We start from the raw sequence: 15455 nt of genomic DNA, 5'->3' as shown, positions 1-15455 counted from the left end.
GGCGGTTTGCGGCGCCTCTGCCAACAAGAAGTTCTTAAAGCAATGGGACTCGGGGCTGGCTTTGCTAGCAGAGGTTATCCAATGTGCAGAGGGGATTGACCAGCCGCAAGCGAGCAGAGCCGAAAGGGATTATTCCTCCGGACTGCGGCGGGGGCGCCTTTTCCTCCAGGGTGAGCCTGCTGCTGGTGGCCTGGACGCGCGAGATGCCCCGGGGGAGGGAAGCGGAGCCCACCTCGGCGGCCCTCGCAGCTCCGCGCCACCTTCCTAACTTTTCCTTGGGCGCTGCCCAAGCGCCGGCCAAGGCGCCGCTAATCGGACGCACATGCCGGCGCCGCTCCCCTTCCCTTTCGCCTCGCGCTCCGGCTCTGCCCAGCCCTCCGCCCTCTCCGCGAGGCTCGCATCTGGTTTTTGCCTTCAAAGACACGCTGCAAACTCCCAAAGGGGGATGCGGAGGAGAAGGGAGGCGGGGAGTTGCTCTCAGATGCAAACGTGTAGCACCCGAGGGCAGGAGTCAGCTCCGGTTTAGAAAAGCCTTAGAAACTCCAGCGAGGTAGGTGCAGGCGCTGATCGTCAAACCAGGTGGACTCGCCGGTGCCCCCTACCTAATTCCACAAAAAGAACTATTAATTGAATTTAATTAAAATTTACTTAATTAAAAATGTTAGATCTTTGCAAATTACTCTCCCCACTCAAACAACTAAAGTTCCCCGGGTTTTTGTTTCCACGCCAGTTATTTTTATTCCCATTGCGCAGGCCAGAACACTGAGGCAGTCTGCTGGACTCCGGATAGGTTTCCGTTATTTGAACAGCATTTCTCCGCCGTCACCGCCCTTGAGTTTGAAACATCGGCCTCGTGGATGTTAGGACAGAGGGGGCTAGTGGATAAACCGCTCCCACTTAAGGGACTATAATATGCAACAGCAACGGACTTGAAAATTTTAACATGATAGCTTCAGTTCAAAGAACTGAGACCTTGCTTTTAAATTAGGAAACTTTCTAGCTAATAAAAAAGCAAAGCCCCTCCCTCTCGCACAATTGTTAATGTTCTGACTCGCCCAGATCCCCACACACAGGCACCTTTGTTCAGGATGGATATTTCAGCAAGAACGCTATAACCCTTAGTAATGCTTAAGTATATAAAAAAAAGCCCTTTGGGTTAGTCTGGTAGCTGTGATCATGGTAGGCTGCTTAAAGAGGGTAAGGAATAAATGGTGGAAGCTATCATTTCTAAAAGGAAGGTGTTCATTAGGAACAGGTAAAAGTTTCTGAGTATAAAAGTAATTATTATTCTTATGCAGCTTATACTCTACCAAAGCTAACAATTCATAGATGGTAAATTATAGGGCTGAAACTCGATGCATTATGAGAGATCTGTAATCAGACCTCCAGATGTCTTTTTCTTCAAGTAAAAACAGCCACTGGGGGAGGGGAGGATTTGGATTGGGTCTGCAGGTCTCTAGGGGATCTTCTCCCTCCAAGCCACTTCCCCTTCTAAAATCCAACACACACACACACACACACACACTAGCTACTAGCCACAGAGGCAAGTTTTGGACTGACCAGACTTCAGAACTAAGGGATCTATTTTGTTTGTCACTAGAACCAAAAGATTCACCAGCCTGGTGCAAAAAGAAATACACTTAAAATTAAAAAATTCTGAGCCCCGGAATTTGTTTTGAGTACTCCATTCAGCAGACTGAATGGAGCTCATGGTCTTTTTGCACACAGATCTATTCCTAGTTACAGCAAGCAGTATATTTTGGGGGTGGGGAAGAGCCATTTCATTGCTGCTATTGTTAATCAGTTCGGAATCAGAATTCCTTGCTGATCATCTGCAAATCAACTAGAGATCGACCAGTAGATCCAGGGGGGAGGGATCTACACTACTGCTTTAAAGCGCTTTATAACAGTTTTGACAACTGTTGGGGCCCAGGACACACTGCATATACAGGTTTCAAAATGTTTTCAAAGCGCTTTAAAAGCAGTACAGGTCTCCCTTTTGCCCACCCCTAGTTAATATCTTTCTCTGGGAGAGAGATTAAATCAGAGAAACTGCAGGGCCAGAAGGGGTAGTTTCCTCCTCCATAGCTATGGCCCCAATCCAATTCCACCCTCTAAGGTGCTCTTAACTCTAGAAAAAGACACTGAGCTACCCAGTTGCAGATCTCCCATATTGCATTTATTTTGGCTTGTGCATAGCATCTTGTACTTAGTATGATGTTTATAGACGTTCCTGTTGGATATGAGGAAGTTCCTGGTTTTCCCTTCATTTATTTGAAGCTTTACCTGTTGGAAATGTGGCAGCTCCAGCCAACCAAGAGAGCCACCTGTCGCTGCAGAGCAGCAGTGTTAATAACCTCTGTCACCACAGAGCAATCCTATACTACAAGGAAACAAAATGTCTAGCTGGCTGGGGATAAAGGAAGTTGTAGTCCATGGAGACAGAGTGTTGAGAAATATGTCAGTGAGAATAAAGGATAATTATTATAAAATTTTATGGAGGTGGTACCTAACCCCAGTTAGATTAAACAAGATTAATAATCAGCATTCAGCAAACTGTTGGAAGGGCTGTGGTGAAAAAGGAACGTATCTTCATATGTGGTGGGAATGTAAATATGTGCAAAAGTTGTGGAAGATGGTGTTTTCAGAGATTGAAGAAATTGTTGGAATGAAAATAGAAGGAACACCAAGAGTTGCATTACTCTCACTGCAAGAAGACTTTGAATGTACTAAAGAAATTAAGGAATTGATAAGGAATTTGTTGACAGCAGCAAGGTTAATCTTAGCTAGGAACTGGAAGATTCAAAGTGATTATTGTATTGAAGAATGGTATAAAGAAGTGTGGGATATTGCTATTAATGATAAATTGACATGTAATATTAAAGTGAGAAGAGGTATAGTAAAAACGAATTTTGAGGGAATTTGGAAAAAGTTCCTAGTATTTGTGTTTTCTAAGGGAAGTGGGAAACCACCAGCAGAAGAAACTATGAGTTTTTGGAAACAGGAATGAGATCCCATGGTGGGGGGTGCACTTTTATGTTGAGTATGATTATGTTAAATAGATTAAGCGTGAATATTTGATATAAATGTTATTTTGAGTTTATGTATTATGTTCTTTTTCTGTTAATTGTATTGATGTAGGTAAAAAGTCAATAAAAATTTATTTTTTAAAAAAGGGGGAGTTGTAGTCCTATACCGCTGGAAGGCACCAGTTTGAGGAAAGGCTGATTCATGCTGTACGAATTCACACAACCCCTTAACACCTCCTTCACAAATGCCATGAGCATTGTTCCATTATAATTAAAAGCATTTGGTTCTGCTTTTGAAAACCGAAATGACTGGTGTCATGGGCAGAGGCTGTGGCTCAGTGGTAGAGCACCCGCTTTGCATACAGAAGGTCCCAAGTTCAATCCCCTGTATTTCCAGGTAGGGCTAGAAAAGAATCCTGCCTCAATCCTGACCAGTATTGCCACCACTGGTCAGTGGTGGCAATACTGGACTAGACGTGGTTTGACTCTGTATAAGGTGACCTCCTATGTTGTTATGTAATGATTCTATAGCAGCTCTGTGGAGAAGCTTCTCCTTCTCTTCTTCCTATCCACTTGCCCACTCCTTACTACTGAGGTGCATTCATGGAGAACCAGGTCACCATACCCAGCCCTTTCACATCTCTTTTGGTTCTCTTCCTTTTTTCCTTGTCTTCCCTGCCAGCTCACTATGGAAACCATCTGGATGCAAGTTCCATTGGCCTTCCTTTTGCTCCCACTCTTCATCTTTGGGGCACCCACAGATGAGTCTGAACCCCAAGAAGTCACAACCACCTTGAGGGGCTGCAGACGCTGCTGTGACTCACCGGATGCCCCTGGGTCCCCCTCGGAGGCTGGTCCTGGGACAAACAGCCCTCGCTCCTTACCATATATAATCCCAGAGGTCCGACCATATATCAACATCACCATTCTGAAGGGTAAGTAAGTGCATATTCCTTCTCTGTTCCTCTTGCCTTCCCCTCTCCCTGCATTGTTCCCCCTCTTCATCTCACCCCAGTGCCTAAAATCTGTTTGTAAGCTCTTCTGAGCAGAGACCTGCCTTTTGCTTATGATACTTTATAAACTGGTGTGCTCTCTCTGTGTGCATGCATTTATATGCATGAAATTGCTAAATATATATGCATTTGTCTGAGCCCAGGATTAGATTATGTGCAATTAAATATGGCCATAAGTAGTGCTGTGTCAAATCCTGCCTCCTATTTTGGGGAACTATTTCTCTCCTTGCAAAAGAGGCATTGTTTATTCTGCCTTTTTCACAGGGAGCAGGAGAATTTCAGAGAATTTTCACCTTGAGGAAGGGGACAGCATTTTTAAAAAGTGTAGCCAGTTTAGGGGTCTTCTTTCTATTTTTTTATTTATTATTTTTAAAAAATCAACACCCCTGGCACTTGGAGGAGCCCAGCAGTTCTTCATGAATGCCTATTGGAGACCATGAGACCTCACCTTTTCCAATAGGCATTCAGGAAGAACTCCTGGGCTCCTACAAGTGGTGGGAGTGACCCTTCAAACTCTATACACTTAAAAAGGTATGTAGAAGCTCTGTCCCCCTCCCCAAGGAAAACATTCCCTAAATTCTCACCTCTCCCAGCCTCTTTCACCAGAGTTTTCAATTTCCCCCCATGAAATGCTGAAACTGGAATAATCAAAATTTTCAGCACAGCACTAGTCATAAGCTGTATTTCTCAGTGCTGGATCTATGCCTGTAGTACAGCCTCCCCCAACCAAGTCATCCTCCAGATGTGTGTGGACTGCATCTCCCATCCTCCTCAGATAAAATGGCCAGTGGGAGTTGTAGTCTGACACATCTGGGGATGGGGGCAGGTTGAGAAGGCAGCTGCAAGTATGACTATAGCAATCTGTATTTATTTAACATAGCAATACGCAAAGATCTCTGGGTGGTTCACAGCAATTAAAACCACAAAATGCATCATAAAATACAATATAAAATCTAAAAGCTTAAAACTACATTATGAAATTACAAAACCACAAGAAAATCTAGCAGCAATGCAGAGACTGAGAATACACTAACAGATTTAAAGCGACATAGCTAAAAGACTAAAAGCTGTAGTCCCAAAGAATGGCTCCATTTGGTTAAAAATGTCTAGACTCAATGAGTCCCAGGAGCAACGGAAATCCTCTTCTTCAGGCCAAATGTAAAGCAACTTGTAGAACAAACTGACAACCAGCTAAGGAGAGGTTGTCTAGTGGTACTGCATCTACTTGGATGCAGCCTCCTTTCTACACGGATCTCCAAAGAATCTGCTGCGGCTTCTTCGGCTGGGTTTTCAAGGATTTCATTGGGGACAGAATTGCTACTGCTGTTGTCCCTGCCTTCCATTCCATCTGCCCCCCCACCTTCCTTTCTGTCAGCCGTGGTGGCCTTTTATGGCTGCCAAGGATGCTGCACATGCATGGAAACACATTGTGAGGCAGGTTTCCAGGCCACCCAGAAGATATATCAAACCATGCTGTATCCAACCAAAGGCCTATCTAGTTGAGCATCCTGTTCTCTCAGTGGCCAACCAGATACCGCACACAAGCAGTACATGAATGCAATAGCCCCCTCCTCATGTTCCCTAACAGCTGGTAGGTGCAGGCATAGTGCCTCTGATACTGGAGGTATGTAATGTATAGCCATGATAGCTAGTAGCGTTGGATAGACTTCATGCATTTGTCTAATCCCCAAGTTGGCAGCCATCGCTACATCGTGTGGGAGCAAATTCTACACTATGTGCTGTGGTGAAGAAGGACTTCCTTTTGTCTGTCCTGAATCACCCACCATTCAGCTTAATGGTTTGACTCCAGGTTCTAGTGCTCAGGACAGATAAAAGGGAGGCCTTCTTCACACAGTGGATGGTTAAACTACGGAATTCACTACTGCAAGAGATAGTGATGGGCACCCATTTGGATGGCTTTAAAGGGGGATTAGACAAATTCACAGGGGATAAGGCTATCAATGGCTACTAGTCCTGAAGGCTATATGCTTCCTCCAATGTCAGAGGCAGCATGCCTCTGTATGCCAGTTGCTGTGGAACATGGGTAGGAGGGTGCTGTGGCACTCATGTCCTGCTTGTGGGTTTCCTGTGGTCAGCTGGTTGTCTACTGTGTGAACAGAATGCTGGACTAAGTAGACCTTGGTCTGATCCAGCATGGCTCTTCTTATAGCAGAGGGAGAACAAGATTCCCTCTCCACATTCTGCATACCATGTTTAATTTTATACACCTCTGTTGTGCCCTTTTCTACAGCTTAAAAAGCTCCATTTCCTCATCGCTCTGACCCTGTGTTTGGCCTGAGGTTCTACTGCAGCCCTCTCTTTGCATTTGTTTTCTTCTCTTTGCAGGAGATAAAGGAGATCGAGGCGAGCCTGGGATTCCTGGGAAGTGGGGCAAAGAAGGTCCCTCTGGTGAACGGGGAGTCCCGGGGCCCAAAGGCAGCAAGGGACAAATGGGGGCCCCAGGAGATCCTTGCAAGCACCAGTATGCAGCCTTCTCGGTGGGCCGCAAGAAGGCGCTCCACAGCAGCGAAGGCTACCAGGCCCTGATCTTCGACACGGTCTTTGTCAACCTCTACAGTCACTTTGACATGTTCAAGGGTAAGTTCTACTGCTACGTGGCTGGCCTGTATTTTTTCAGTCTCAATGTCCACACCTGGAACTTCAAGGAGACCTACATGCATGTCATGCGCAACAACCAGGAGGAGGTCATCCTCTACGCCCAGCCCAGTGACCGCAGCATCATGCAAAGCCAGAGCCTGATGCTGGAGCTGCAGGAGAATGATGAAGTCTGGGTCCGCCTCTACAAGCGTGAGCGGGACAACGCCATCTACAGCGATGATGTGGACATCTACATCACCTTCAGTGGCTACCTGATCAAGCCCAGCCTTGAATAAGAGGGTTTCCCTCCAGAGCACCTCTTCCACCTCCCCGAAAGCATCCTCTTTGGACTGCTTGTATACTGCTGCACATCATACACAGATCTGAAGAGGGATTGAAGGAGACTGGAGAATGCAGACTGGAGGAAAAGAGTCTTTCTGCATCGAACGGTATCATTCTTTTGCTCACTGATGGGGAAGCCTGCTCGCTTTGCCAGACGAGACTGCGAGGTTAGAGCTGGGATTCCCAGGTTGTCTGTAGAAACCATTGCAGCCACAATCTTGGACGGATTCCTTGCACAGCTTGCTTGGATGTGGTGCTTCCTAACCAGTGGGTTGCATCCAATGTTAGTCGTACATAGAGTAGCCCCATTGAAATGAATGGGACTCAAGTTAGGCTACCATTAAATGCAATCCAGTATATTCTGCTAGGTGTTCTTGTTTGCACAGGGAAATTGATTTGAGCTGTCTCAAGTGAGTTCCACTTTCAGGTAGAATTCGAGCCAAATTCAGGTTAGCATTATTATGGCCTGCCAAGTGCATGACAATGTCCCCTTGTTTTTGCAGCAACCCCCCCCCCCCCCCCCGAAGTTTATTGAACCTTTGGTGTACTGCCTCTTGTAGGCAGGTCTGCAAATCACAGTGACATTAACCAGTCCTGGGAATGAGATTAGGGACATCCTCCATTAACTAACACCAAATTAAAATGGTGTTAGCTTGTCTGTGTTAGGATCTACTTCTGAGAGCAAATGGGTTAAAAAGGAATCCATCTGGTATGTCTTACTTTTCACAGAAATTGGAAGTTAGAAAGTTTCCATACTAGTCCCAGAATAAGTGTTGCAATTGGACAACCATCTGTCAGGGATGCTTTAGGGTGGATTCCTGCATTGAGCAGGGGGTTGGACTCGATGGCCTTGTAGGCCCCTTTCAACTCTGCTATTCTATGATTCTATGAATTGGTTGGGCTGAAATTTTGAACTCCCCCATATGTTGTTCGCATAAAGGCCAAAATCCAGCACACAGGTTGTGCACAGAATCAATGGGGGCTTCTTCTTCCCACATTGTGAGCAAGATTGTGGCCTGTGAACATGTTAGCTGGCCAATCCACTTGTGTATAAACCTCGGCTCAGCATGAGCATCAGAATGTCCTTGGTAAGGCTCAAAGTCTGAAAGGAACAGGCCACTTATGGCATGGGTAAAACATAGAAGAATGGAAGCTATCTAGAGTCAACCTTTTCTTTCTGATTTTCACAAGTGGGACCTGCAACAAAATGTTGTGCATGGTGTGTTCTTGTTCAAGATGCCAGCCATGCCCTTTCCAAAATACTCCATTCCTTTCCCCTCCCCCCTTGTTTTCCATCTCCCTCTCCCGCTGCCAATCCTCAGTCAGTCAGTCAGTCTGCCATGCCTAGTAAGCATGTTCAGTCCTCATTGGGCTGTTTTGGGTGTCCCCACCACCACCACCACCACCAAAAAGAAAAAGATATTTTGTATTTCTGCAAACCTTGACGTTTACCCAAGCCTGCTGATATTGACCTCTTATGTGTGGATGGTGCTGATTTGGCTACATAAGGATCCACACTCAAAGAATGAATTAGCTCTTAGTATGTTGGACATTAATCCTGGGATGCCAAAGAAATTGATGTAGCAGGCAGGGACAGCGTGGATTAGCTCCTGAGCATCCAGCCATTTCATCAGGGAGTAGTCAGGCATAAAGTAGGCATGGGGAGTGATCCATCATAAGGAAGGGGCTGTAGTTCTGTAGTCGAGCTCATGCTTTGCATCTACAAGATCTCAGGTTCTATTTCCTCACATCTCCACCTAAAAGTACATCAGGAGCAAAGCTGTGGAAGGCTCCTCTCTGAATTCGGAATACTGTACTGTAGGAACTAGTGGTCTGATCCAGTAATAACGTAGCTTCACATGTCTGTCATCAGAACATAGTGTAGCAGGTGACTTCTGTGTGCACACAATTGGTGGTGATCACTAAGGATTCCTTATGTCATTAGCATGGCACAGCAAGTCACAGGTACTTCGGAGGATACAAATACACATGCTTTTCCTCCCCTTCCTGCACTACACATAAGATTAAGTACATAACCACTGGCAAGCCTCTCTCTCTCTCTCTCTCTCTCTCTCTCTCTCTCTCTCCCCCCCTCTCTCTTTTTTCCCTTCTCATCCATCCCAAGTCCCATCTGCTCTATGAGGATGATCATTCTGACCTACCATTGAGGGTTGTTATCCGGATTTTTGAGATTCTTTATGTGAAGCACTTTGAACATTCTCCAAAGTGCTATATAGCTCCTAAGAGTTGGCTGTGTCAGCCTTTCCTGGCCTAGTGCCCTTTGCATGTTTCGAACTGCAGTTTCCATCAGCTCTGGCTGCTATGGTCAGTGGTCAGGAATGGGGGGAGTTGTAATCCAAAACATCTGGAGGGCACCAGGTTGGGAAGGCTGCACTTTGTTAACAGCAACTTTTATGCATGGGTGGTGAAGACACACGCGAGAATGCACCGATCCATTCTGTGCCATGCACACACGCTGCCTCTACCATTCCCTTGTAGCTAACAGATAGGAGGACAGATAGAGGTATACAGCTCTCCTCCGAAGCTCACAGATATCCCAGGATGTCCAGCTAAGTTTGGGAGGCGCACGGGGCATGGATTTTTGCTTTGACCTGATGGGCAGTGCAGGGTTATGGGAAGGAGGGTCGGGATGGACAGGAAAGTCTGGGGCTGATTGAACAAGAAAATGACACACACACACCCTGCGAGGCACAGATTGGGAAACCAGCTGTTGTCTATTTGCAACGCGTGGCGTCCCTGTGTCTCTCTAGGGAACAGCAGGAATTTCTAGCACTGAATCGCTTCCAGACCTGAGCTCTGATTTCCTCAAGCTGCCTTTGCCTCCATTCCAATGTCAGAAGAGTTCTCCAGTGTTTTGGCTGAAAAGCTGCATTTTGAGTCAAGAGGGCAAAGTGTGTTGGGGCGGGGGAGGGATTGTTTACAAAGTTGGCTGCTTGGTTTTGGTGCTAAATTAGACTTCTAAATCTTGGTGCTAAAAGAGGCCCCTTTGGTGCTAAACCAGGATACTGGAGTATAAACTGGTGCTTGCTGAAGGAGATATTGAGGCAATATGGACACAATGGACTGTGGAATTTATGGTGCTTTATAGAAGACCAGCCAACAAGAACTCTTGTGTGTGTGTGTGTTTGTGTATATATCCCCCCTAAACATTAAAACTTCTGTATTGCACTTTGAAATGGACTTTCTTCCTTGAGGACTTTTCTTATTGTCTGTTGTATGGTTATGAGATTGTGATATACTGAGTTAGACCAATGTCACATAATTTTTGCTTCCGTGATGCAGAGTCTGCCAAGGTATTAGCACACCCTTCCCCAACCTGGTGCCCTCCAGATTGTGGTTGTTATTAATTACATTTCTATACCATCCTATAGCTAAAGCTCTCTGGGCAGTTTACAAAAATTAGAATATTAAATATGCAAAATTTAAAAACATTAAAAAAAGACAGTATACACAGACAACATACATCTAAAAATTAGACTGCTACTCCTATCATTCCCAGCCAATGTGGCCATTGGGAGTTATAGTCCAATAGATATGGAGAGCACCGGTTTGGCGAAGGCAGTGTTAGGATTACACCTTTTTAAAATAATAATAATTAAATTTTATTGTGAATATCAACAAACAAAACAAAGTACATTGTGAAAACGGGGGGAAAAACCCATAGATTGTGTATATAGAATTATCATCATTTCCATCATGTGGACTGTTAAAAAAGAAAAGAAAAAAGAGAGAGGCACTATTGATTGCACCCTCAATGATCGGAAGCCCCCAGACTCTGAGGCTTAAGATCATCCTATGCAAGGCGGAAGGAACAACATGCTTCCTGCTCTGCATTAATCTCGGTGGACATTTTTGCCCATCTAGCAGAGACTGTGAGGAGGGAAGGAGTTGGGGCAGCCGTAGGATTTGTTGTATGGCTGTCGCCCCAGTCTCCTCCCTTTCCCACCCCTGGGAACACCCCTTTTCCCCATCTTTGTACTGTGTTTTCCGAGTGCGGAGAGGTAGCTGTCATGGTTTTCTCTGTGCTGGCTATGAAGGGCAGGGAACATGATTTCCTGGTTCTGAGGTCACAGCCTGTAGGGTGACCATACAAAAAGGAGGACAGGGCTCCTGTCTTTTTAACTGTTGTATAGAAAAGAGAATTTCAGCAGGTGTCATTGGTATGTATGCATGCAGCACCTGGTGAAATTCCCTCTTCACAACAGTTAAAAACTGCAGGAGCCCTGCTCTCTTGACCAGATAGGCACACATTATGCAGTTAAACTCTGTGCAGAAGGTGGCTTTCCATGACAGGCAATTTGAATGTTTGTTTGGGGGTAAACAGTTTGTTTCTAAAACCATTATCCCTCCCCACCCCGCCAGCTGGGCCATTGTTTTCACAGTGGACCTGTTCAGACAACACACTAACCCATAGTTAGGCTGGTCACCCTTTTATAGCAAATGGTTAGTGAGGGTGTTTAAACCATGGTTATGTAGCCACCATGGTTAGGAATGGTTCACATGACATGCTAGGCCATAATGTTTAGCTCAAAGTACTTAACCACCATGGCTTAGCATGTCATCTGAACAGGGTCATCAATGTCAGAAAAATCACCGAGCCTGCAATCCTGTACTCACTTCCCTAGGAATAAGTTCCATTCTGCTCATTTGGCTAATTTCTGAGTTGACATATATAGGGTTGTAATATGGCTCTAGCTCTCGCTCTAACACAGAAATCAGGACCAGACTCTTTGTGAAGCACCAGAAGACACCTGCAGAGGTCACTAGAGAAGTACTAGAAAGGAGGAGTATGCAAACCACTCCACTGACACGTTGGCGCTCTATCTGAAGCTGATGGAGTGGAAAAATCTCTAGTGGGAGAACAGTGCTTACTTCCACTATTACTGTTTCCTGGTGGGTTAGGAATTACAGTGCTTCCCTATGATCATTTTTATACGCTGTTTTGATCAAGGAACTGGAAGCTCAAGTCAGCATGAAGAAAAACAACCAGCTCCAAATTGATGCTTAGCAGATTTTGGAAACAATTAGAAGGAAAAGCTGATGGGATTTGACTCAAAAGCACATGGGGAAAGTGGAGGTTTCAGACATGTTTTCAGAGCTATGGAGGAAATGTGGGGAAAGCTTTGAACAAGTTGCAACCCCACCCCACCCCAAAAAACATTGGCAGTCAAATGACATTGGTTTTGCTTAAGGTGTGGGATCATATGCAACTGCCCTTGTGATTTGCTTTTGTGTCGTTCTGAGCATCTCCAAACTGGAGTGACCAATAACAGGAGGACAAAAATGATTTCATTCTGGATTCACACAGCTCTTACAAGTATCAAGGAAGGTAGTAAACCCACATCTGGCTGTACGACTTCTGGCTGCAGGTGGGAACTCAGATGATGTGGACTTCATACAATCTCAATAATCATCGTTGCCACCACCATCTTGCATGTGGAAAACGGTCAGAGAGAAGGATTCTAGCCTAATCTTTCCTCAAACATGCTATTTTCTTTGTGAAACAATCCTCCTCTCCACCCCGTGCAGGTGAACACTGCATCATGTGATCCTTTATCCACAGAAGTGCAGGAGAGACACCTCACAGACTGCTTTTGAGCAATATTTGCCATGCGTGGGACGTTCCTCCAAAGCCTAGGTGGACAGCTTGTGGCCCTCCAGATGTTTTGGCTTAAAACTGCATGATGCCCCACCATTAGTTATGCCGGCTAGGACTGATGGTAGTTGAAGGCCAAAACATCTGTAAGGCTGCACATTACCCATCTCTCCTCTAGAGCTAGTTTATATTTTTGAGGGAAAGGGTGATGCACCACTCTCGTCTTTCATTCCATCTTCAATAGATCTTGGTGCTGGATCCTAATCTGAGACCTCTCCCCAGTTACATGTGTCTCTCTGGGCCAAATTAGATGCCTTGGTGGCAGCCATTTTGTTGTTTGCCTGTTTGCCTCGTGTACATATAAAGTACATGGTGGAGAAGGTCTAATTTCAACATTAAAGGGGGCACCTGGATCAGGGAAGCTGAAAGCTCCCTCAGCTTCCCTTCCCTGTGGCCTGTCACCTGATTTGCCTCTTTTGCCTAGCTTAGCTCTGATACTTGAATGGGCTGGGACCAGGAGAAAAAGGCCCAACTCATCCAGCAGCACAGGAAAGTAAACATGTGAGCCCATTTTGATGTTAAAAACAGAGCCCTCGCTTGATGCGTGCGCAGCGTAGACGTGCCCTGAACAAACAAGACGTGGCTGATGCTATCATGTTTTCTTTGGCCCTTTGAGTACTGACCCCAGCATGTGGTTTCCTCTTTCTGACAAGCTGTAGTTATGATAAACATCTACATAAGCAGAAATAGACCTTGAAGGAAAGTGCTTGCATCTTGGTTGAGAGGTGGTTGGGGTTTTGTTTTTCCGCTTATATACTAGGCCAGTCAGGCCTGGTTCAAAGTTTGAGCGGTCTCTGGGAAGGTGCCATGCAGCTCAATCTAGCCACTGTTTTCATTTCCCACAATGTAGCATCACTCTGGGGCATTGTGGGAAATTGAAATGATGGCTGGACCCGAACACCCAGCACCATTCAAAGCACTGGTCCAATGTTTGTTTTACATAAGGTGGGCCCAAGGGAGTTGTCAGTAGTAGACCATACCAGACTGAGCCCTAGCAACTGCCCAAGGATACCAGGTGCCGACACCAAGACTTAGGCCAGCTGTGTGCTTCATACAAGAGCACTGCTTAAGGTGGCCAGGTGGCCCCTTTTACAAAAGACAGCCCTTTCCCTTTGCATCCAGCATCCTCCTTATGAAGGTTGCAGCTATATTTGGCAGATTTGAGGGAGAGTGGAGTGTCTGGCAAGACTCATAGAATCATAGAATAGTAGAGTTGGAAGGGGTCTATAAGGCCATCAAGTCCAACCCCCCGCTCAACTCCTGGGCTTTGAACAGCTATGAAATGCACAGAAATGCACAATAGGGAACCACATATGGTCACTGGGAAAATATTTTTTTTGCCCTCCCAGCTACTGTGAGGACTGCAGCTAAGCTCAGGGGGAGATGGGAAATTTGATGGGGCAGAGTGTGTGACATGTGATGTCAGCATCCCTGCTAGTAAAAAAGCACCAGTGCTGCACACTTTGAGCCCTGGTAGTGACACATTTCCAAAATCTAGGTTAAGCACAGACAACGATATATTTCAGTTCATTGCAGAGGACAGAGCTGGACCAAGACATTTTGCTGTCTGAGGCGAAGGGCAAGATGGCTAAAGGGACCATATGGAAAGGAGGATAGGGCTCCTGTATCTTTTAACAGTTGTATAGAAAAGGAAATTTCAGCAGGTGTCATTTGTAGGCATGCAGCACCTGGTGAAATCCCCTCTTCATCACAACAGTTCAAGCTGCAGGAGCCCTGCCCTCTTTTGTACCTGGTCACTCTAGCTGTGGTACATACAGTCATCCGATTGAACGGTTCCCAAGTCACAACCCAGATTCACATTTCTTTAAATCTCTTGCTGCAGCAAGAGGTGAAGCAGCCATGACTTTATCTGTCCATTCCTTCCCTTCCATATCTGCTAGAAGATCCCTCTGGAAATAGCACAGTAGAAAGGGGAGGGATGATTCTGACAGTTTTGGTTTCATTCTCATGAAAACATGTATGCATTTTTCTCTGCATTTCTCCTAATGCATGCATTTTTAAACACAATTTTATTTATTTATTTATTTATTTATTACATTTTTATACCATCTAATAGCCGAAGCTCTCTGGGCGGTTTACCTAATATACACATTTTTGCAAGCAATTATTCCAATACAATGCATTTTGAAATGTTACATTTAATAATATATGTGTTTATGTTTGAACTTCCCTTCAATATACACACTTTGGATGCATTTTTTTGTTTGTTTGTTTTGAGACCTCCATTACAAAATTTGGAGAAGTGTGAATTTGAAGTATAACTGATAGGGCTGTGCACAGACACACACACACACACACACCCGATCCGCTTCTCATCCAGATCTGCAACTTCTGGATTGGGTCCACTCCTCTCCACAGTGATCTGCCTATAGTCCGCTCTGCTCCGCTGCGGAGCTCCGGATCCAAATCAGAGCGCCGTGTTTTCCCCCCGTAGACTTGCATTGAAATTCACATGCCTATAACATTTTTCTGTTAATGTTAGAAACCTCAAAATCAGCACCATGAGAGCTCATCCATGTATCCACATTCCTGCCCAGTTGAAAGCAAATACGAGCATCCCCTGATTTTTGGGGAATTTTTGAAAATCCTACACCCCATTTTCAGAAATGGGATTTACTCCAACATTTGTACAGATACAAACTTGAAAGTGGGCAGCCTCACAGATGCCATCTAGGTCCACATTCATGGCAAGCTTCAAGCAAATCCCATCATCCTCTGATTTTTGGCAATTTTTTTCCCTTTTAACTCACCCCAATTCAAGTCACATGCTAGAAC

General features: G+C 45.3%; 1 protein-coding gene across 2 annotated transcripts; it reads left to right on the top strand.

Annotated features, from left to right (window-relative positions):
- Positions 1–507: 507 nt before the first annotated feature.
- On the top strand, positions 508–10179 carry C1QTNF6 (C1q and TNF related 6). 2 transcript variants are annotated; one of them, XM_063133489.1, is made up of 3 exons: positions 508–550; positions 3712–3964; positions 6389–10179. In XM_063133489.1, exons 2-3 carry the CDS (start codon positions 3718–3720, stop codon positions 6934–6936), a joined length of 795 nt encoding a protein of 264 aa, XP_062989559.1. In that variant the 5' UTR covers positions 508–550; positions 3712–3717; the 3' UTR covers positions 6937–10179. The 2 variants fall into 2 exon arrangements, with proteins under 2 accessions (XP_062989559.1, XP_062989560.1); XM_063133490.1 differs by lacking the exon at positions 508–550 and having other exon boundaries at positions 3693–3964.
- Positions 10180–15455: the final 5276 nt, after the last annotated feature.

This window comes from Elgaria multicarinata, chromosome 9, assembly GCF_023053635.1.
Source record: "Elgaria multicarinata webbii isolate HBS135686 ecotype San Diego chromosome 9, rElgMul1.1.pri, whole genome shotgun sequence".
Classification (NCBI taxonomy): domain Eukaryota; kingdom Metazoa; phylum Chordata; class Lepidosauria; order Squamata; family Anguidae; genus Elgaria; species Elgaria multicarinata.
Note: the sequence above shows the minus strand (reverse complement) of the source record. Positions and strands in the feature narration are given on the sequence as shown.